The sequence below is a fragment of the Rousettus aegyptiacus genome, unplaced genomic scaffold, assembly GCF_014176215.1.
Source record: "Rousettus aegyptiacus isolate mRouAeg1 unplaced genomic scaffold, mRouAeg1.p scaffold_m13_p_11, whole genome shotgun sequence".
Lineage (NCBI taxonomy): Eukaryota > Metazoa > Chordata > Mammalia > Chiroptera > Pteropodidae > Rousettus > Rousettus aegyptiacus.
In genome coordinates, this window is record NW_023416286.1 from 1,733,698 (window position 1) to 1,753,656 (window position 19,959).

The 19,959-nt window shown below is 57.2% G+C and overlaps 2 protein-coding genes across 2 annotated transcripts in view; one reads left to right on the forward strand and one right to left on the reverse strand.

The window, feature by feature from the left end:
* GTF3A (general transcription factor IIIA) overlaps positions 1-11,110 on the forward strand; it is a 24,632-nt gene extending 13,522 nt beyond the window's left edge. The window contains exons 4-12 of the mRNA XM_036229001.1: positions 1,028-1,550; positions 3,599-3,699; positions 6,174-6,270; positions 6,609-6,697; positions 7,680-7,753; positions 8,777-8,857; positions 9,364-9,593; positions 10,470-10,529; positions 10,756-11,110. Of these exons, the coding sequence (XP_036084894.1) occupies positions 1,028-1,550; positions 3,599-3,699; positions 6,174-6,270; positions 6,609-6,697; positions 7,680-7,753; positions 8,777-8,857; positions 9,364-9,593; positions 10,470-10,529; positions 10,756-10,917 (1,417 nt within the window). The 3' untranslated portion in view covers positions 10,918-11,110. The remainder of the gene's footprint in view (positions 1-1,027; positions 1,551-3,598; positions 3,700-6,173; positions 6,271-6,608; positions 6,698-7,679; positions 7,754-8,776; positions 8,858-9,363; positions 9,594-10,469; positions 10,530-10,755) is intronic.
* On the reverse strand, positions 9,228-14,728 carry MTIF3 (mitochondrial translational initiation factor 3). Its single transcript, XM_016156202.2, is given in 5 exon segments — positions 9,228-11,134; positions 11,137-11,311; positions 12,223-12,377; positions 13,198-13,840; positions 13,843-14,728. Coding segments are annotated over 5 exon segments (1,086 nt in total). The 5' UTR covers positions 13,918-14,728; the 3' UTR covers positions 9,228-11,096.
* Positions 14,729-19,959: the final 5,231 nt, after the last annotated feature.

Here is a 19,959-nt window from a genome sequence, read left to right on the forward strand (position 1 = left end):
GCGTAGACAGATGGAGACGGTGAGGTCGGTTGACGTACACGTGGTGTTGAGTTTGAGGTCAGTGCTTGAATTTCAAGTGAAAAAAAAAATCCACTTGTCATTTTGAAATGTTACGACATCGGGAAAAATGGCAGAGAGCAAAGAGGTGAAGCAATGAATGGATCAGTTCACAGGAACGAACAAGAAAGAAGAAGAAAGTCCTTGCCGGGATCCGATTAGCGGCTTTACACTCAGAGTTGTTGGGGAGCTAAAAGTTGGTGGCAAATGGGCCTATCACAGGAATCTCATTCATTCCCAAAACGACTCTAACAGTTGGGTGCTAACAGTCCAGTGTAAAGGGAAAGATTCAACACAAGGGAGATCATTTAAGACCTCTGGAGCTGCAGGAGAGATGTGTGTGGACTTGTGCTCTGGACACTGGCTGGAGCAGCAAATGGACAAAGCGACAGGTAGGTGCACATCCCAGACACCCTGTCACGGTCCTCAGACACCCTACGAGACAGGTGTTATTATCATCATCTCCACTTTAAAGATGAGGAGACTGAGGCTCAAAAGTGAGTATGACGTAAGGATCCAGCTTAGGACTGTTGGGCGCCGTCTTGCTTTCAAACTGCACCTCTCTGCAAGTAGGTCTGAGGTTGTGATTTCCAATGCGGCTGCTGGTCCCCAGACCACACCTGGAGCAGCAGCAAGGCCTTAGGGCAGGGTTCCCAAACTTTCCTGCACGTTGAAATCACCGGGGTTGGTTCCCAGTGACTGGTTCCTGTTTCCCACCCCCAGAAATTGTGATTTAATTGTTCCAGGGTATGCTCTGGGCTGGGGATTTTTAAAAGCTTGCCACCTGATTCTAAGTTTAGGGAGCACAGCCCTGGGTCTTGCAGGGGAAGCAAGTATCGCGCAAGCATGGAAATGAATCCATAAAGAAGACGCACCGATAACTGTATCCTGGTAAGAACAGGATATAGTTTGCAAGTTTAGTACATTGAAGAAGGCGGTGGCGGAAGGGAAACACATCACGCTTAACCAGGGCCTCGGCATCTGCCGAGGACCCTGCGCCTCTCGCTGGGAAGGCGGCGGCCGTGGCCCTTCGTGCGCGTGCGCGCCTCACCAGGGGGCGGGGCGCGGGCGCGCGGCGGCTTCCCGGAGCATGCGCGAACGCGGCGCCCCGCGGGGGGCGTGGCCTGCCGCCCGCGCGCAGGCGCCCCAGCCTGCAGTTCCGGAAGTGCGCCGAGTCGGCGGTACGGGCCGCGCGGACCCGCGGCGCGGAGCCGTCCGCGGCCCGCCGGGCGTGGGTCGCGCGCACTGGTTCCCTGCACGTGGCTCGGCACGTGGCTGAGCGCTCGGCCCCGGGCGCCCTGGAGCCGACGGCCGCGGTCGCGGAGGCGGTGTCGTCCCTGACCATTGTCGACGCGTTCATCGTGGCGGGCGAGAGCCCTCCCCCGCCGCCCCCCGCGCTCCGGCGGAGGTTCATCTGCTCCTTCCCCGACTGCAGCGCCAATTACAACAAGGCCTGGAAGCTAGAAGCGCACCTGTACAAGCACACGGGGGAGGTAACGAGGCCCCGGGCTCGGCCGGGCGCAGGGACTGGTGCAGCGGCGGCCCCTGCGCCCACGGCGCCGCAGGCCATGTCTTTGCAAGACGTGCGCAGCCTGGGCACCCGGGACCGCAGGAGCGAGCCAATCGTGCCTTAGCTTAGGGGAGGAGCCGAGGAGTTAGACAAAAAGTTCTGGGACCGGGGCGTCCTTGCCCCGCGCTAGGCGTTTACCGAGCAACTTTCGTCTTTTCATGTTGAGACTTGGCCAATGAGCTCCTCCCCATGATCTGCAAATCCGGGCACAGTCGGTAGGCCTCCCTCCAACGGAGACCTGCCTCCTGGAACTGGTTTGCGGGGTAACGGCTAAGTACTGGAGGGTGTGCGAGCAGCGTGCATGCATTCTTAGCATAACTCGAGAGAGCCGTGAACGAAACAGCGACTGCTTCTGTTGTTCACGGATCGTGTGCTTTAAGCAGGACAGACAAAGGGATAGGTGGGGAGGAGGTGCAGGGCTGCTGGAGGGTGCCCAGGCAAGGCCTCTCCTGTCCGGAATGAGGAGGAAAGGGTCCAGCCATGCAAACGTTGCCATGCAGACATTTGAGGGGGAACCGGTCTCGCAGAGAGAACGGGAGGCGGAGCGGGTGGTCTTGGGGGTGGAATGCAGGCCCCTGTGATTGGGTTGGCACCGTGCAGGAGGCTGAGAAGCAGGCCTGGTGGGACCATTTGTAGGCCAGAGGGCAAAAAGGGTTTGGAGTTTGGGTTTTATTTTGAGGCCGGTAAAAGACTTTGGAGGGTAACAGTAGAGGCCGAGGAATCTACCCAATTTCCAGGTTTGGAACGGAGCTGGAAGCCCTTCCTTCCTTAAGCCAGAGGCCCGCAGTCCCTCCCTTCGCTCCTAGCACCTACCTAACTCGGGGGCCACTCGTCCATGTGGCCTCTTCTTTCCCCTCTCCTTACCCTGCCCAGTGTGTGAAGGCCGACCCTTTCCTCCCTGGGACTGTCTCAAGTTTCCTCCCTCACCCATTCTGTTGGCTTCTCTTCTGCCTCATCCACCTCGCCCAGCTCTCTGGCAGCCCTACCAAGCGACATCCACTGCGCTCTGCCCCCCTGTCCTTCCTCTTGTCCGTCCCGTCCCCCCATTCTGGGCTCTGTTCAGGATGTGCAGTTAGAGCTTACCTGCCTTCTAGACACATGCACCGTATTTTGGGTCTTGGCACCACCAGCTTCCTTCGTACAGGTCGAAAGACCTGCAGTGATCTGTTGTCTCAAGTTCTCACGTTAACTTGACAGATGTGGATTGGGCTGACCCCACGACAGGAGCCGTGCAAGGTCCTTTGGCTCTGCCCCTAGTACCCCAGCTCACCTGGCTTCCTGTGCGTGTGCTTTGCTATTAGCGCTGCCCTTTGAGGCCTTGGCACCTCCCTTTGGGGCTGTCGTGGTGGTCCATCTTCCACCTTAAATCCACAGAACTGGTTATTCGGGGGACATGTTTAGGCTTTTCCTGTAGGTTCAGAATGGAGTCCCCTCCTCCCAACCACGAGGTCACAGGGGTGGTTTACCGCAGGGCTGCGAGCTTTGCTTGGCCCTGGCGCCCGGGAGCCTTTTCAGGTGTGCCACCATTTCCTGCAGCCGTGCCGGGCCGTCTCTCCGGACGGACGCTGGGTGCGTCTGGGATGAGGGGGACCCGCACGTCCCCCTTCCCGGGCTTTGGATGGGCGCACACGTGCCGTGCTGGAGGTCTCTGCATGGGTCCTGCGGCAGCGGATGAGCAAGCCGGGCTTGCACCCGAAGCCGGTGTCAGGGCGGGCGCAGGCTGGCAGCGCTGGGAAGGCCACCTGCTTACTGCAGTTGCTCTTCACGGAGCAAACCCTGCGGTGACCGATGACTGTGTTGAGAATTTGTGTAGCTCCACGCAGCACAGCCCTGTCTGGCCTTGGCGTGGCGAGTGCTCAGCCCTTAGTGGAAACCAGCACCAGACACCAGAGCCCGTGGAGTTGCTCGCTAGACGTTCTAGGTCTTAAATCATACCGGAATTGATGTGTTTTTCTCTTTCCTTTCTGCCAGAGACCTTTTGTTTGTGACTATGAGGGGTGCGGCAAATCCTTCGTCAGGGACTACCACCTGAGCCGCCACGCGCTGATTCACACGGGAGAAAAGCCCTTCGTGTAAGTAGAGCACGCTCTTCAGGCCCCCGAGGTGCTCGTGGCTGGCACGATGCCCTGCCACTGCTCATCGGTGAGCGCCTTCGTCTGCGTCGCCCGACACACGAGGAGACTGGGTTTTGACCGGTGGCAGGGAGAGGGGGTTTTGTGGGTCGTTTGTAATAACTTTGGGCGGAAGTTAAGCTGAAGCGTTCTTGCGTTTGCACCCTCTCCATTTAGAATATACGCCAAGGGGCACATTAGTGGCATGCCCACCAGGAGGGACAGGTTAAAGTACAACAACACAGCGGAATACTATACACCTAAGAAAAATGAATGCAGACGGTCTCTATGAGATAGTAAAAAAACTTCCAGGGCATATTAATCAAAAAACCAGGGTTCAGGAAAGTGTGTAGAGAGGGTTACCTTTTTGTGCATGTAACAGGGTGTGGGACAGACAGGAAGAACTTATATTCATGTCTGTTTGAATAAAGAAACCCTAAAAATTACATAAAACCGAAAACGTCACCCGTCTTGGGAGTGGGGGGGTGTGCTGGGTGGGTCGGGGTAGAAGGACGCATTCTGCAACCATATTATTCCTTTTGTGCTTTCTGGTTTCTGAACTAAGTTGTTTTTTTCTTTAAGTACACTATTTAAAAATAATTCTTAAGAAAAAACGGGGCTGGGTACAGACGCACAGGATGGATTGGGGAGGTGGGGCGCCTTCCCGCTGGAACGAGACGCCTGTGGGGCGATACCGTTCACTCCCTCCAGCCGGACCCGCCCCTCGCCGGCTCCGACCCCACGTCTGCTGCTTGCTGGGCGGCGTCACCTGCTGGCGCCTTAACTTGCTCGTGGCCCAAATCCCCCAGCCCAGCCTGAGCTCGCTCTTTGGCCTTCTCCACCCTTGTTGCTGTCAGGTGGCATCACTGTCGTCCTGGTGACAGTGATGGGACAGATACGGCTGCTCCTCTGGACGCCTCCTGCTCTCCCGCCCTCTCCAGCCTGTAGGTCACCCAGTCCTGTCTGCGACCCCTCGGGTCCCTCTCCCCTGCTCCAGCTGCCGGCATCTCGTGTCAGGCCCTGCGCCTCACCTGATGACTCTTCTGTCCCCAGACCACCTCCCCCACATTTTCCTCAGGTGGCTTCTCTTCTTAAAACACAGTGGTTTCGAGCACAGCTGACGTGGTGAAGTCCAGCTGCCCGGGCTGTCCTGTAAATGACCTGTGCCATTTGGCTTTTTTCTGCTTATCTCATCCCATTTGCTTGACTCTCAGATGTGCACTTGGGGTCCAGCTCTGCTTAACTGACCAGCAGCCTCCCCGCCGCTCCCCCGAGCTGTGCCAGGGTCTTAGGGCTCCTGCGCCTCGCGCTTCTCCCAGGCCCGACCCCGACCCCCTGCCCACAGCTGTCAGGTTAGGGCCTGCGTCAGGAGGCGTGTCCGGAGGGAATGACAGTCGGGCACCTGGGCTCACGCAGCATGGTCTCTGTGTCCCTGTGGAACTGCGGTGTGGAGGCGAGGGGTCAGGGGCCGCGCCTGTCGACAGGACCTGGGCCTCTGACGCGTCCCTGCTGTCACGTCCCTGCTGTCACGTAGCCGCGGGCGCGTACGCATTGCAGCCACCAGGGTGGAGGAAGCGACAGAGGTCCTGCCGTTTCAGACGCCGCGGGGGCCGAGCAGGACGGACCGAAACTCAGCCACGCGGCAGCCCCAGCCGCAGGGAGGCAGCGGAGCTCTGTTCTGTGCCCGCGGTCGACAGCGCCAGCCGTCGGGACTCAGAGTGGGCTCTGCCACCGTGCCCCCCGCGCGCCTCCAGGCACACCCTCCCGTCATGTCACAGCCCCTCTCTCCACCCGGCCCTGCGGACAGCGCCGTGCCTCGCGGGCGGGCTCTCCGTGCTCGTCGGAGGTGACAGCCGAGATCAGGCCTTCCGAAGGAGGTTCTGCCTCGTCCTCAGGCTCGTGGAGACTCATCGCAGACAGAGCACGTGTTGAAAACCAAAAAGCTCACTTCACGAAACATTTCGATACACGTAGGCCAAGTGTAGAACCTCCACGAAGGGGAACAGAACGGCTCGGACGCCGGAGGGCCTGGTACCTCAGCTTCTGTGTTCACCTCCCGTAAAACCAAAACGGTTTTTAGGGCTTTTTGGAAAGATTCTGACATTTCAAGCAAAACGAAGGCCGTTGGGTCGTAAACCGAGAAGTTTCACGTGGACACGACTTTCGCCTCGGCGGGGCTGGGGTTGGAGCGAGTGCGTCCCCCGTCCCCTGCCCGGTGCGCACGGGGCGTCTGGTGCCGGGGCCTGACGGAGAAGCCCGGGGCGCGGTGCGCGGCGTGACTCGCTGAGCACGGCAGGGCCGAGGGGCCGCGTGCGGCGGCTTCCCTCTCGGAGCCGGCCACGGGCTGTTTTCTGCTGCGCTTCGGAATGATTAGCTCTGATGACGTCTTCCTTCCCCTGGTGCGTTAACACCTTGGTTTGCATGGTTTCTCACAGCTGTCCGGCCAGTGGCTGTGAGCAGAAGTTCAACACAAAATCCAACTTGAAGAAACATTTTGAACGCAAACATGAAAATCAACAGAAACAATATGTGGTAAGTACGACTTTATGTGCTAAACGTTTTTATGCTTACGGTCTTATGTTTTAAAATTTTCATCCAAATTTTGTCAGATACCTGAATTGAGTGCGAATGGCCGTCATAATAATGGTGTTATTTCGAAAGCAAACGTTGTGCTAACTACATTATTGCTAGATTACCCCAAACGAAACATTTTGCTCTTTCAAATGTTTCTCTGCGAAGCTTCTTGATGCAGAATTTCAGTAACTAAAGGGGCAAAGGTAGCGAGTCTAGAACCTCCCGGCGTTTTGTGTCTGTCTGGAGAAGGTCCTTTGGTTCTTCTCGAGACTGACTGACCGACCTTTCCCGAGCAGTGCAGCTTCGAGGGCTGCACGAGGACCTTCAGGAAGCACCAGCAGCTGAAGACGCATCAGTGCCAGCACACCAACGAGCCGCTGTTCAGGTGGGCGCGCGGGGCCCGGCCAGCTGCAGGTGTCGGGCGGGAGTGAGGCCGGTGTGTAGAGGTGGGGCGCAGGTGTCAGGTGCTGGCGTCGGGCCGCGATGTCGGGCGGGAGCGAGGCTGGCCGCCGGTGTCGGGCAGCACAGCAGCCGACGTTTTTCTGTCCGTGCACATAGTGCATGTCTGTTTGCACGCTGGGGCACTTGAGGAGTTCCATTTTGCTTTTGTTTCTCTAAGAGAAATTGTTACCGTGTTTCCGGATGATTTGTGAGGTTAGTACAGTTGTGGTCAAGCCCGAAGGAGGGGCTAAGAAATAACCAGACGGAGCCTGCTCAGTGACGTGGAATGTCGTGAGGACACTAACTACCCAGAACGGGGTGGGGGGCATGGCCTGCACCAGAGGGGGTTTCACGAGGGGCATGGAGGGGGCCCCTGGAGGAGACTTGCCCAGCGCGTCGAGGACGCCTGGCCGCCTGCTCAGACGTCACGTGGAGGCGGTGGCCGCGTGCCCTCCGCCACGCGCCCAGGCGGCCCCGGCCCCGCCCCGCCCCGCATGCAGGCCGCCCGTCCTGCCTCTGCTGGTGGCGTTAGCTCGGACCTGGCGGCTGCCTCCACTGCTGTGTGTCCGTCCACACCGGCCTGGCGAGGCAGCGTTAGAAACATCGGACGTGCACGATCCGGGCTAGTCGAGGGGTTTCCCAAGGCCGTGCTTTCCAGCCACAAAAACGGGGTGGTTTCAGAAGCATAAAGATGAAAACTTTAATTTAATTTGATCCCATACACCCCCCAAAAACGTAACGTGACTGTTTTCGGTTTGTTTTGCCTGAAGCCTGGTAAAACAGCTTGAACTCCACCCACCGTCCGGGCTGCACTTCGCAGCTCGTGTTCACGGGGCTGGCTGGGGGGGCAGCAGCCCTGGCGGGAGGGACAGTGGGGGCAGAGCCGTCCCCGGCCCGGGGCTGACGTCAGTGTCTCGCTCACGCAGGTGCACCCACGAGGGCTGCGGAAGACACTTCGCCTCGCCCAGCGGGCTCAAGCGGCACGGGAAGGTCCACGACGGTGCGTGCGGGCCTCGGTGACGGTGACGCTCGCCGGCCGACCCCCCCAGCGGGGCGCAGCTCCTCGCCGCTCGCCGCTCCCTCCCCACGGCGCGGGGCCGGGCGGCGCGGTTTAGACGCGGCCAGAGGCTCGTCGGTCTGTCCTTCCCCGCGGGCCTCGGTCGTCCGCGTGGATGTTTGCCGGGCACGGCAGGCGCCCGTCAGGCCATGTCCTCGCGGCGGCTCCTTCCCGTCGTTTCAGCCTCTTCTGCCTCCGGCCTGTGCCACCCTGCCCCTGTGAGCGGTCACAGGGCTTGGGTGACGGTTCGGAGGTTTCGGAGCAGTCGGATTGTAGCTTTTTTCCCAAAGACTGGAGTAGACTAAGTCCTCGGCTCCGTCGTGCTTCCGTGGAGGATTTCTGACGTCTGCTCCGGTTTCCCAAGCCTTAGCGTTTGTGGGACCTTTCGAGCAGGAGCCCGGCAGCTGAGAGCGAGGGGCAGCCTCCTCTCTGGCTTCTGTCTCGCGTGCAGCTGGGTGAGGCCGGGCTGGCTGCTCCCAGGCCAATGGGCCTGATCTGCTGCTCTGTGCGGCGTCCTCTGGCTTCTGGCTCTTTCTCTGCCTTGGCCGTACCCGCCGCTTCCCTTGCGTAGGAAACATGACACTCGGTGGGGGGGGGGGACGGGGGATGGGACCACAGAGGGCGCTGTTGGCGGTTTGCCGAGGACAGAGGGCCACCTGAACGTGCTGAGGGGGACAGGCGAGCACCGAGCAGGGAGGGCCGGGGGTCCACGCGTGTCCCCGGCTCACGGGATGGGGGCGGGGGAGCCCTCTCGGGGAGCCGAAGGCCTGTAGGGAGTGCGTCCTGTGCCACCGTTTGGTCCCCGTCACACGCCCTCCTCCGTCTCCACTCCTCCCTCTCAGGCTCAGGAAAAGGACACGCTGCGGTGCCGTGGGGGCCGTGGGGGCACATGCGGGTCCTACGCTCCGGCGGGCCCGCACCGACCGGTCCCAGAGGCAACGCGCCGCTCTGCTTCTCTTTAAATAGGCTACGTCTGTCAAAAAGGGTGCTCCCTGGTGGCAAAGACGTGGACGGAGCTTCTGAAACACATGCGGGAAGACCACCGAGGTGAGACGGCGCGCTCGGCGCGCACTTCGAAGAGCGGAACGTGGAGTACCTGCCGTAAAGTGATAGGGGTTCCGTGAGGTGCGTCAGCTGTCGCATGAGCAGAGGCGCCTGTGGTCCCAGGTTCGGGCAGAGCCCCACGTCCCTCGGGCCACGTGCGCCCCGAGTGTTGAAAGGCGCGGTCCACGGGGCAGTTCGGGAGGCGGCACGCTCGGGCGGGAGGACCAGGCAGGAACCCGGCCTGTCAGGTCCCTCCCCCTGCCCACAGCCACCGTGCCAATGACCCCGGCCCCGTGGCAGGGGGACAGAGCGGCCAGGCGCTACGAGAGCTTGGGATTGAGACAGACGTTCGAGCAATAAGAACTCGAGTCGGTTTCTTTTGAAGTTTGTCACTTACTTTTAATCGAAAGGTTTAGGCAGCGAATGGGTTCCTCGTACGTTGGGTAGCAGCGCCTTCTGTGGGGTGACCCCTGGAGAAACCGGCTAAAGTTCTTTGTCTACTTCCCCAGAGGAAATCGTGTGCGAAGTGTGCCAGAAAACGTTCAAGCGCAAGGACTACCTGAAGCAGCACCTGAAGATCCACGCCCCGGAAAGGGACATGTGCCGCTGTCCCCGCGAGGGCTGCGGCAGGACCTACACGACCGTGTTCAACCTGCAGAGCCACATCCTCGCCTTCCACGAGGAGTGGCGCCCCTTCCTGTGCGAGCAGGGCGGCTGCGGCAAGACGTTCGCGACGCGCGTGAGTCCCCCCGCCCCCCACCCCGGCGCGGGGTCCCGACGGGGCCCAGGGGGGCCCAGGGCCTTCCCCTGCCCTCGGCCGCTGGCCCTGAGCCGATGTCTGCACCTGCACGGCAGCCAGGGGCAGCCTGTGCCGGGACCAGCAGCACCAGCGCCCCCCGGAACTTGCCGGAAGTGCAGGTCCCCGCGCCCCACCCCGCACCCACTGAGTCAGACCCGGGGGGCTGGGGCTGGCAGGGTTTGACCAGCCATCCCCGTGGCGCTCGCGTGGCCCGTGGCACCACAGGCTCGGTACTCCTTAGAGAGCCGCCATTGGGGGCGTCCGTTTAGACGGCCCCGTAGGGACTGGGAGGGGAGGTGGGCGACAGGGACGTGCGGGGCGTAGAACCTGGGACTCTGGCTGGATCCGGGTGTGATTCCAAGAGCTGAGGAACAAGACCCTCGCGGGAGGGCCCGCTAGCCTCGCAGACACTCGCTCGGCTGCTGCTCTCGTGAGCACACGGAACCATCCCGGACCGGGGAGAGAGCAGGCTGGCCGGGGGCTGGCACGGCCTCGGTCCGGTGTCCGCCGGCTGGCGTGCTGTGGACAGAGCGTCATTAAGAAAACCGCCTTGCGCTCTCTGCCCGACCCCTTACTAGTGGATCCACCAACACGCCACCGGGGGGCGGCCCTGTGGGTCCCCGCCCTGGGGCGTCGGAAGAGGCCGTGGTCCCAGGCCGGGGGTTGGAGGAAGCGCCCGGCTGTCATGGGGACCCTCGCAGGTGGAGGTCCCGTCACTCAGAACGGGACAGAAAGAAGGCTGAGCGAGTTTTCATGCTACGAGGCGCCAGATGGCAACGTTTTATAAACGTACCTTATTTCCTTCCTCCACGGCAGCAAAGTCTCATGAGGCACGCCGCCGTGCACGACCCCGACAGGAAGAAAATGACGGTCAAAGTAAGTGCCGGCGGCGCCGACACGGCCGTGTTTAAAGCGTGGGTTGCATGAGCCAGATCTGTGCACGGAGCTCCTGCTGCCGGGCGAGTCCGCGCCGCTCCGAGCAACCGCACGGGCCTCGTCTCTGAGGCATGTCGTGTCCTGCCGGGGTGTGCGCAGCTCCCGCGACATCAGCTCGGGTGACTCTGACTTTGAATTCCGATTGTCTGTTTCAATCTTTCCTAAGGTGAAAGGTCGTGAAAAACGGAGCCTGGCCTCTCACCTGAGCGGCTACATCCCTCCTAAGCGGGGGCAAGCAGCAGCCTCACCTGCGCCTCCCACGGGCGAGCCGCCACCCCGCGCCGACGACGGGGTGCTGTCCAGCGTGGCCGTGTTCACCCTCAGCTAGGCCCCGCCTCCCCGGTGGCCGCAGACCTCGGCCGTGCGGCCAGCGCCACGCAGCGAGCACAGCGGGCCGGCGCCTTTCTGCTGCTGGCATTTTGCCCTTGTTTGTAAAAAACCCTGCAAGTCAGAACGCAGGGAAACGCGTGTCTGTACGTTCTCGGAAACACATTTTTTTAATTAAAATCACTGGTGCGGGACATCCGATTCTCTGCCGTTTCCACTTTGTCTGCCACGCCTCCCTTCTGGCTCTCCCGAGTTTCTCTATGTGTGATCTCTTCTTTTTCGCTCAAATGACGAAGGACGCACGTGACAGCTTTTCCTCCTTTAACTGCTTGTGGCCTGGACGAGAAAGTAGCTGTTCCGGGCATGGTCTGGAGAATGTGATTAAATATCTCGTCCTAGACAGGAAAACAGCCATGGATGAATCACACACCAGTCTTACCCTTTCTGGCGCTGACTCCTGACCATGAAGCCCAGCGTCCTGAGCTGTTCAGCGCTTCACTGAACCAAAGGCCACAGGCCAGGGAGGCTGCCTGCGACCGCGCAGCACCAGGCGGTTACTCAGACGCCACGTGACCAGACGAAGGCATCAGGCCTGCGAGTTTGAAATCCCTGCTCTCGCCCTGCTGAGGGGCTGCGCTGGGCCCCCGGCCGCCCTTCGGCAAGACCGGGTTGAAAGTGGTCTGGGTGCTGGCAGAGGGCCGCCCTGTCGCCCAGCGGTCAGCCCAGCGCAGCTCCCGACACACTCACTGCCACCCCGGGGGCGGGGGGGGGGGGTGTGAGAAAAACACGTGGTTCCAGATGCTGGGTCGGCCGGGCGGGAACCTAGGCCTGAGGGATTCGAACACGAGCCCGGGTTCGGCACCACTGACGGATGCCGCCTTTGAGCTGGTGCCCAGTTACCCGACTCTCAAAGCGATACAGATAATAACCCACAAACTAATCCTGCGATTGCACTGATACACACCTTCTTGAAGGCCATCTGACTATATATGATGCTTCCTACAAAGGAGAAACATCTTAAAAAATCTATAATTTCTAGTTTTCCTATCTAAATGTCAAATTCTACAATTTGTGAACTACTAGTATAAAGCCTTCAAATTATGAAGTAGGATGTTTTCATGCAGCAAAACACGTTACAACAGAAAAAGCGACGAGTGTGCACTATGCCTGCATTCTGAAAACACCGGAGAACTGGTCACGGCCGGACAGAATGGCTCCCGCTTCCCTCCGCCTTCCCGTTCTCCAGATTTCTTAGTTGTATTTCTCGATCAGAAAACGACAGCGACTCATGCCTGCTTTCACTCACCATTTTTTCTGGCTCCTCTGCATTCTTCGCTTTCTTCACAGTAATTTGAACTCTGTATTTCTTCTCAATCCACTGCTGAATCTGTTTGCTCTTTGTGTCCAGATCATGTTGTCCGATATTTGAAGAAAAAGTCAGTTCCTTTGTCACAGTCGGTCCTAGTTAGAAACAGTGAGACTTGGAGCTCGGACTATTTACTATTTTGGTTTTGAGACCTAAACCTCAACACACAGACTTCATAAAATCTTACTACCTGACTTACGTCTCACAGACCAGTAACCACTTTTTTACATGGGGAGATGAACATAAAGGGCTGATTCTCTGGCAAGTAGGGTATTTAAATACGCAAAGCCTCCATTCACTGTTACATCACTGACGAAGAATGATCCTGTAGCAGGACCAAGTGTAGCCTCATGGGGAACTTGATTATCCTCCTTTACCATACGGTGTGTGTCCCACTGAACAATCTCATCACCGTCGGCACTTAGGGATCGTGAAAACACGTCCTCGCTTTCTATCCGATTTGGGGCTGCTGTAGGGTTTAAATGGCAAGTGCCTTGAAAGGTGACTGGTGGCAACCTATGCCAATGAGGGTCACTACTCAGGCCTGGGAGATGCTCCAGGAGACACGCTTCGGAGTTTAGAAAGCGCCTCCGTTAACCGAACACCCCACTTTAGAGACGAGGCGACAAAAATCACAGGAGGGCGACTGAGCGGCCCGGGAAGGGGCAGGCACTCTTCCGAGCCTGTCGCCCCACCGTCGCCCTGCCGCCTGGGTGCTAGGAGACCAAGCCAAGGGCGAAGGAAGGGGTGGACGGACACTGGCCACGGAGGAAGAGCACAGAAGTGAGGGGCCGGAAACCGGGCACGGGGGACGGTGGCGAAGCTGAACGCTCTGGTTCTTCGCGCGCCCCTCGTCACCGGGCAAGGGCCCGGGGCCGTCCTGAGGACCCCGGGGGCGCACGGCAAACCACCTACCGGCTCTGGGTCTCGCCTTCTCCCGCGCTCTCAGCCTCAGCCGCTCCTCGTGGATCTGCGCCCCCGTCAGGAGCTGGTACACCGGCGGCCCCGCCCCCGCGTCCCTCCGCACCAGCCGCAGGTCCCGCGCGTCCATGAGCCGGATCACGTCGGCGCGGTGCATGCTCCCCAGGTCGCCGCCCTTCTCGTCCAGGACGTGGATGACTCGCTCGCTGATTTTTCTTCCAATGCTACTGAAAGCAGCTTCGTTCCTTTTCCTCCTCCCTTCCTCCTGCGCGTCTTCGGCGGTGCTAAAAGCCTTTGCGGGAGTCAGGCAGGCCGGGCGTGGGGCGGAGGCAGCGGGGGCCGGGGCGCGGGGGGCCGCCCACTGCGCCACGCGGGCACCAACGCGTCCGACGCAGTTACCCTCCGTCCTCACGGTCCACAACGCTAACGTCTTTAGGAGAAGGCCAGCCATGCTACAAAGCAGGGAGAGAAGTTCATTAAAATGCCATCGTCTGTTCCTGTGGTTTGATACGGGGGCGCACGGCGGGCGCACGGCGGGCGCACGGCGGGCGCTCGCGGCTGGGGGAGCGTTACGGGCCTGCGCCGGGCACACGGGCTGTCGGGACCACAGTCGCGCTAACGCAGGGCGGCACTGTCCCCAGTGCCAGGGCCTCGTGGAGTAAACCGGATTTGCGCGGTGCCTTCGTCTTCCACTCTTTCCTTCCCCAGTATCATTGGGTCCTATCAGCACAGAGTGATGCTAACAGAACCGTGGGATTCTGTTTCCTGTGGATCTTGCAGCACCAACTTCAAAAGCTACGATCGTCCGAAAGGTGTATTTAGGGTTCCTGAACCGGTGGCTCATAAACTTCTAATGTGATTAACGACTCAGCATCTCTGCGGTCACACGAGGTGAGAGCGGTGTTAGGGGACCGGGGACCCCGTGAGCAAAGCTGAGCCCTGGGGGGACTAGGCGAGGTGCTCAGAAAGGAGACGCCCCGACATTAAGCCCAGTGCCGGCCTCGTACACCACGCGGCCACGCGCAAGGTGGGCGAGGCGCGACCGCCAGGGGCCCCCCGCGCGGCGGGCGGACACGGCCATGCTGGTTTCACGTGGGGCTCCGAGGGCTCGACTTTCTAGTCGCTTCTCTGCCATAGTGTCCCTGCTTCCACGCACGTTTAGGGAGCGCCCGGCAGAGCAGGCTGCCGAGGGACGGCGCCCGCCCGTCGCACCCCGAGGACGCAGGGCCCAGGCGCGCAGGGCCGTGCCCCGCCAGGGACGCACGAGGGAGGGGCGGCGCCCCACGAGGTGTTTCTCGGGGTGTCCCGGGGTCACCGGAGAACCGCCGGGGCTGTGTGCAAAGCCAGAGACCCCTCGGGTCCCTCCCTCCGGTCGCACCCGTCAAGCCGCGGCTGCTCCCCGCCCCCGCCCCAGGGCCCCGTCTAGACAAGCGGAGCGGAGACGACGAGCCGCAGTGAACGCGGCAGGTGGCGCAACGCGCGACGCACGCACTCTCGCCGCTCTCCCCCGCCCCCCCCCATCTGGCCCGAACACACACGTCACGGCCTCCCGCGCCCCCGAGTTCCACACGTCACGGCCTCCCGCACCCCCGAGTTCCACACATCACGGCCTCCCGCGCCCCCGAATTCCACACGTCACGGCCTCCCGCGCCCCCGAATTCCACACGTCACGGCTCCCCACGCCCCCGAGTTCCAGCAACGCGGGCTGCCGGCCCGACGTCTCCGCTCACACAGCCGGCCGCTCCCTCCAGTCCACACGTCCAACACCGCACCCCCACCTTCCGCCGGCCCCCGGCCCCCGTGGCCCGTCGCGTGGGGCGACCGCAGGCGCTTCGGCCGCTCGGGCCCCAACCGCTCGGCTGTCCTCGGCTCTTCTCTCAGCGGCTCGCCAGCACGTCCCGCTGCTCGGGCTCCAAACAGACCCAGGGGCCGGCCTCGCGTCGCCTCCTGCACTGCCATCGGCTCCTGCACTGCCATCGGCTCCCCGAGCGCCGAGGTCGCTCCCCGATCGGGGCCCCTCACCCACGTGGGCGAGGAGCGACCCTTTTAAATGCGTAAGTCCGGTCGGTCCCTCCTGTGCTCATGACCTTCCGCTGGCTCCCGCCTCAGGGCAACGGCCAAGCCCACGTGGGGACTTCAGTGGCCCCCACCCCGGGGGACCTGGCCCCCACCGCCCTGCCCCTGGCACTGAGCCGCGGCCTCCAACGCCCTCTGTTCCGGCCCCCTCGCTGTTCCCGCCCCTCTGGGTCCTTGGGCCAGGGGTCCCCTTCCTCCAGACGCTGCCCAGTTCACCAACACCAGGTCTCTCTGCTCAAACGGCGCCACGCGGTGAGGCCTTCCCGCGCGCTGCACGATGACCGTCACTCGTACACCTGTTACCCAGCCTTTTACAGAAACTCGCTGCCTGACTTTCCCAAATTTATTTACGCAGGTGTATAATCTTTTCTCATTAGAAGGTAAGCTTCACGGAAAAATGAGATTTGTCCATTCTGATCACCGCGGTGCCCCCGGAGCCCGGCTCAGGATGTCACATGGGACGAATGCCGGGCCACGGGGACACGGCCGGACGCCGTCTGCCTGCTCGTAACCTCAGGTCTGCAGATGCGCCACTCCCCACCGGCTCACACCAAGGCTGGCCAGCCGCTCCCTGCACGGCTCTAGCTGGTCCTGCAAATGTCCAAATGTCCAAATGCTTCGTCCACAGTGACCAAGGTGAATTACTTTACAGGCATGCTGGGCAAAGGAAGGAAAATCTGAATGTGGCCTAGATTCATGAGGGACTAAATACTATCAGAAAAGTACTGTTAACTCTCAGGTGTGAAAACGACATTCTCAGGAAATGAATGTCACGACATCTGCCACTTGCTCTGAAATGCTCTGGCTGAAAATACAGCAATTATGGCAACGTTTGCTGAATCGAGATTATGGTGTATGGGTGTTTAGTTATTAGTCTTTCGACTTTTCTGTACGTTTGTTTCTTTCATTATTGAAAAGTTTTTAAAACAAGAATCAGCCTACAGGGGGAAAAACATTCACCACTTGTGTCAATGTAATTATTCCGGTCTGTATAAGTTATATATTTCACTATAATTTAATGAATTCTGGCTTTATACATCTTAGAAAAAATATTCCCTTCACTAGTTTCAAGTAAAGCCTATGTCTAAGGAATGTCACAAACTCTATTTTTTTTGTAATGTAAATCACCCTTTTTCCTCCATCTAGTCTTCATCAAAGTCTAAGTGTGTCACACCATCAGAAATGGTGATGGTTTTTGTTTGAGGTGAAACTCAGGCCATTTTCTGCTAACAGTTAACAGGCCTATTTTGGAGTAGAAACTGAGGCTCGCCAGCGTGATTGCGGAGGGGGTGACGCTTTCTCAAACCACGAGGTGTTTCCTCGCCCCTCCACTGTTAGGAACCACTGGGTTAGGGACCCCCCCCACCACCCAAAAACAGATGACATAAGAAAATGGGTAATAAAACCTGATCGTGTAAGCGGGTTCAAGCAGTTTAAGTGAGCATGTCTGGGGTAGCCACGTCCTCTGGTGAAATGTTTGTGGTAACTGTCTGATAAATAACAGGCCAAATGAACCAGCAGTCTAAATTAAAATAAAAATGCTTGTTTTTATGATAATATTGGTGTATTCAGTCACTCTTACTCCCAGAACTAGCTTATCTGAGATATCCAAAAATATTTTAAAAGCTAATTATCTTAAAGTCAGTTACTTAAACTGCGTAACCTTTATAGTATGAGATACCTATTTCCGATTTTACGATTACTCAGACTCGATCGAAACCGCGCTGTGCTACACGAGTCTGCGCCTACCGGCAGACGCAGTGGCTTCTTGCAATGCCTTACTTACTTGAGCTCAGATCACTGAACACTCCATCCACTGGGTGAGGAACCGCCAGGCGACCCCGCCCCGAAGCCCCTTCGCCCCCGCGCTGTGCCTCCTCTCCTAGACACCTCCACGCCCCTCAGCCCGCATTGCCCTTCACGGACCTCTTCAGCCTCGTCGCTGTCCTAGGCCAAAGTACGAAACGAGGTGAACTGTGTTATTCGAAATGCACACAGCAGAGTCATCTTAATGTGTGATCCACAAATTCCGTAAGAAATTGAAATGATTTTGATATTAAGCCGTAAAGTGGGAAACGTTTTAATGAAATAAATAAATATGTGGCTACTTCCATGTGCTGTGCATTTCAGGTGGGCTTAGGGCTGTGTTATTTTTTTCATGTTAGTTTTCAGTTGTCTAAAATGAACGCTCTTTTTGGAGGACTATTTTCCCCAACTTATATTATGAAAATGTTTAAACGTACAGAAAAGTTGACAGATTGTACAGAGAACACTCCCATACCCATTCACCTAGATGCTACACGTTACTTTCCTTGCTTTATCTATCCATCTATTCATTCCTCTTTCCATCCGTTTTATTTGTTATGGTATGTTTCAAAGCTGCAGACATTGGTCCACTTCACCCTCAAATACTTCAGCATGCATATCATTAACTAATTCAGTATTTATGATTCTTTTTTTTTCCTCTTGAGGCAAAATTTACATACAATAAAATGTACAAATCTTAAGCATATATTTGATTGACCGGCTCCAACAAGTACAAACACCTTTGCAACCAAATCTTATATCAACATGTAGACTCTTAATCACATCCAGAGGCAACGACTGTTCTGAATTTTTTTTGCCATCACAGTCTGTTCTCAGATTTCACAGAAATGGAGTCAAACAGTACGTATTCTTTGCTGGAAGGCCTCTCGGCATGTTTTTAAGACTCATCCGTGTTGCTACATGTATCATTATTTTGTTCTTCATTTCTGGGAAGTATCTCACTTTATAAATATACTGCAGTTTTTAAATCTAGTTTCTTGATGATGAACGCTTAGGCTATTCCTAGTTTTTGGCCATTATAAAGAAAGCTGCCATGAACATTCTCGAACACACACACAAAGTGACTAAATGATTACTGCTCCAAAGACAGCTACATGCCCCCCTCATGATACATTATTCTGCATTATCTTTTTTTTTTTTTTTTTTTTTGCAGGCACCCTTCATGATACCTTATTCCACATTACCTTCTGCAGTACCTCTTTGAGAGGACTAATAATATATTTTGAACAAAATTTTGGGGAAAGCAATCTAAATGCGTGGTTTAGTAGACGTAGTCATGAGGGGTGGATGGGGAGTCCTTTCCTGTAAGAAATCGAACCACGTAGACTGACGAGTGAAATAACTTCTATTTTTGTGCACTCACGGCTCTTAATTCTCACATGGCTGATATTCACAAGCTTGTATTGCTATCTATTCTTCCCAAGGAGGTTGGGTCAAAGTGACAGATTTTGGTGGCTTTGGTATTTGTGAAATTAATTTTGCCAATTTCTAGCACTTAAAAATTCTTTCACACCTTCCAAAGAAGTTTCATAAAATCTTTGTTTCTCCCTGCAAACTGTCCCATCTGCCCCTTCCAGCCCGGAGTGTGCAGCCTCGGTCCCAGAGGACCGCACGGCGGTCACCGAGCCTTCAGGTCACCGTCCCTTGGCTCTGGTTTTGCTCTTCAATAAGGAGCATAAACTACTCTCCAAACCCAGGCGGGCAGTTTAAGGGCTTCAACACTGATTTACAAAGCTGGGAAAAGCCAACTTACATCTTTTGCCAATTACCCAACCACTTTTTTTTAGTTATAAAATTTTAATTTATTTTATTGTTTAGTTTTTTGATTGAAATAACCTAATAACCACCTAGGAAATGTTTTTTAAAAAGCTTTTAAAGACAGAACTCGGGGCTCAGTGTTACGAGTTAGATTTATCCCCACACATAAATCTTCTGAACGGTCACCCTGCCCCTCAGGGACCGGCATCCTGGTCCCTGCAGAGCCACATACCCTGTCTTCCACTTCCGCTCCCCCTCGCCCGTCAAGTCTCATCAGTTTTACTTCCTAGCACCACTCAGATGCATCCGCTCCGCTCCAAGTCCACCGCCACCATCCTAGTTTGAGACATCGTCCCTCTGGTTTGGAGCCCACGCGTCTCCTGACCAAGCTCTCACCCCGCACTTGAACTCTGCCATCGGTTCTCCTCGCCGCACTGCTGTGGCCACCTCCAGTGCCCTCCCCACCTCGAACTGGCCCAAGATTAAAGATCAATCGACTCTTTCACGAGGCCACGAGGTTCCTCTCCAGCCTCCTTTTACACCGACCTTCCTTTCTGCTTGAACCGCAGTGGACTTTGAGACTCTTGAAACGCTCTTCCCCTTTTATTTAGAAAACACGAGATCACTGCCTAGTGCCATCTTGCTCTGGGCACCCTGACAGCGCCCAGACTTGGCCAGCTCTACCTCTACTCACCCCTCGATTTGTCTGTTGAGCTCAACATCGACGCCCAACGTTAAATGCTTCCATAATACAGTTTATTTTTCCATAATATAGTTTATTTTTCTTTTACAACACTTACGACGACGATAATTTAGTGATTATCTTATTACCATTTCCCTCCGTCACTACATGTAAGTTCTACGAAGCAGGCACAGAATGTTTTTTCCTTTACTGAGCTGCGCCTGGCACAATAAATTGTCGCTGATTTTCCTCCACTCCGTACTTTCTTAGACCGAGGGCCTTCCTAACATGTACCTGGAACCGCGACCTCTTAGAGATTATTTACTACTTTCGGGGTCTTATGCCATGGAGCCTACTGAGTGATAATAAGTGGGAAGGAAAATCTCACAGCGCCGTTGCAGCTTCGCGCACCA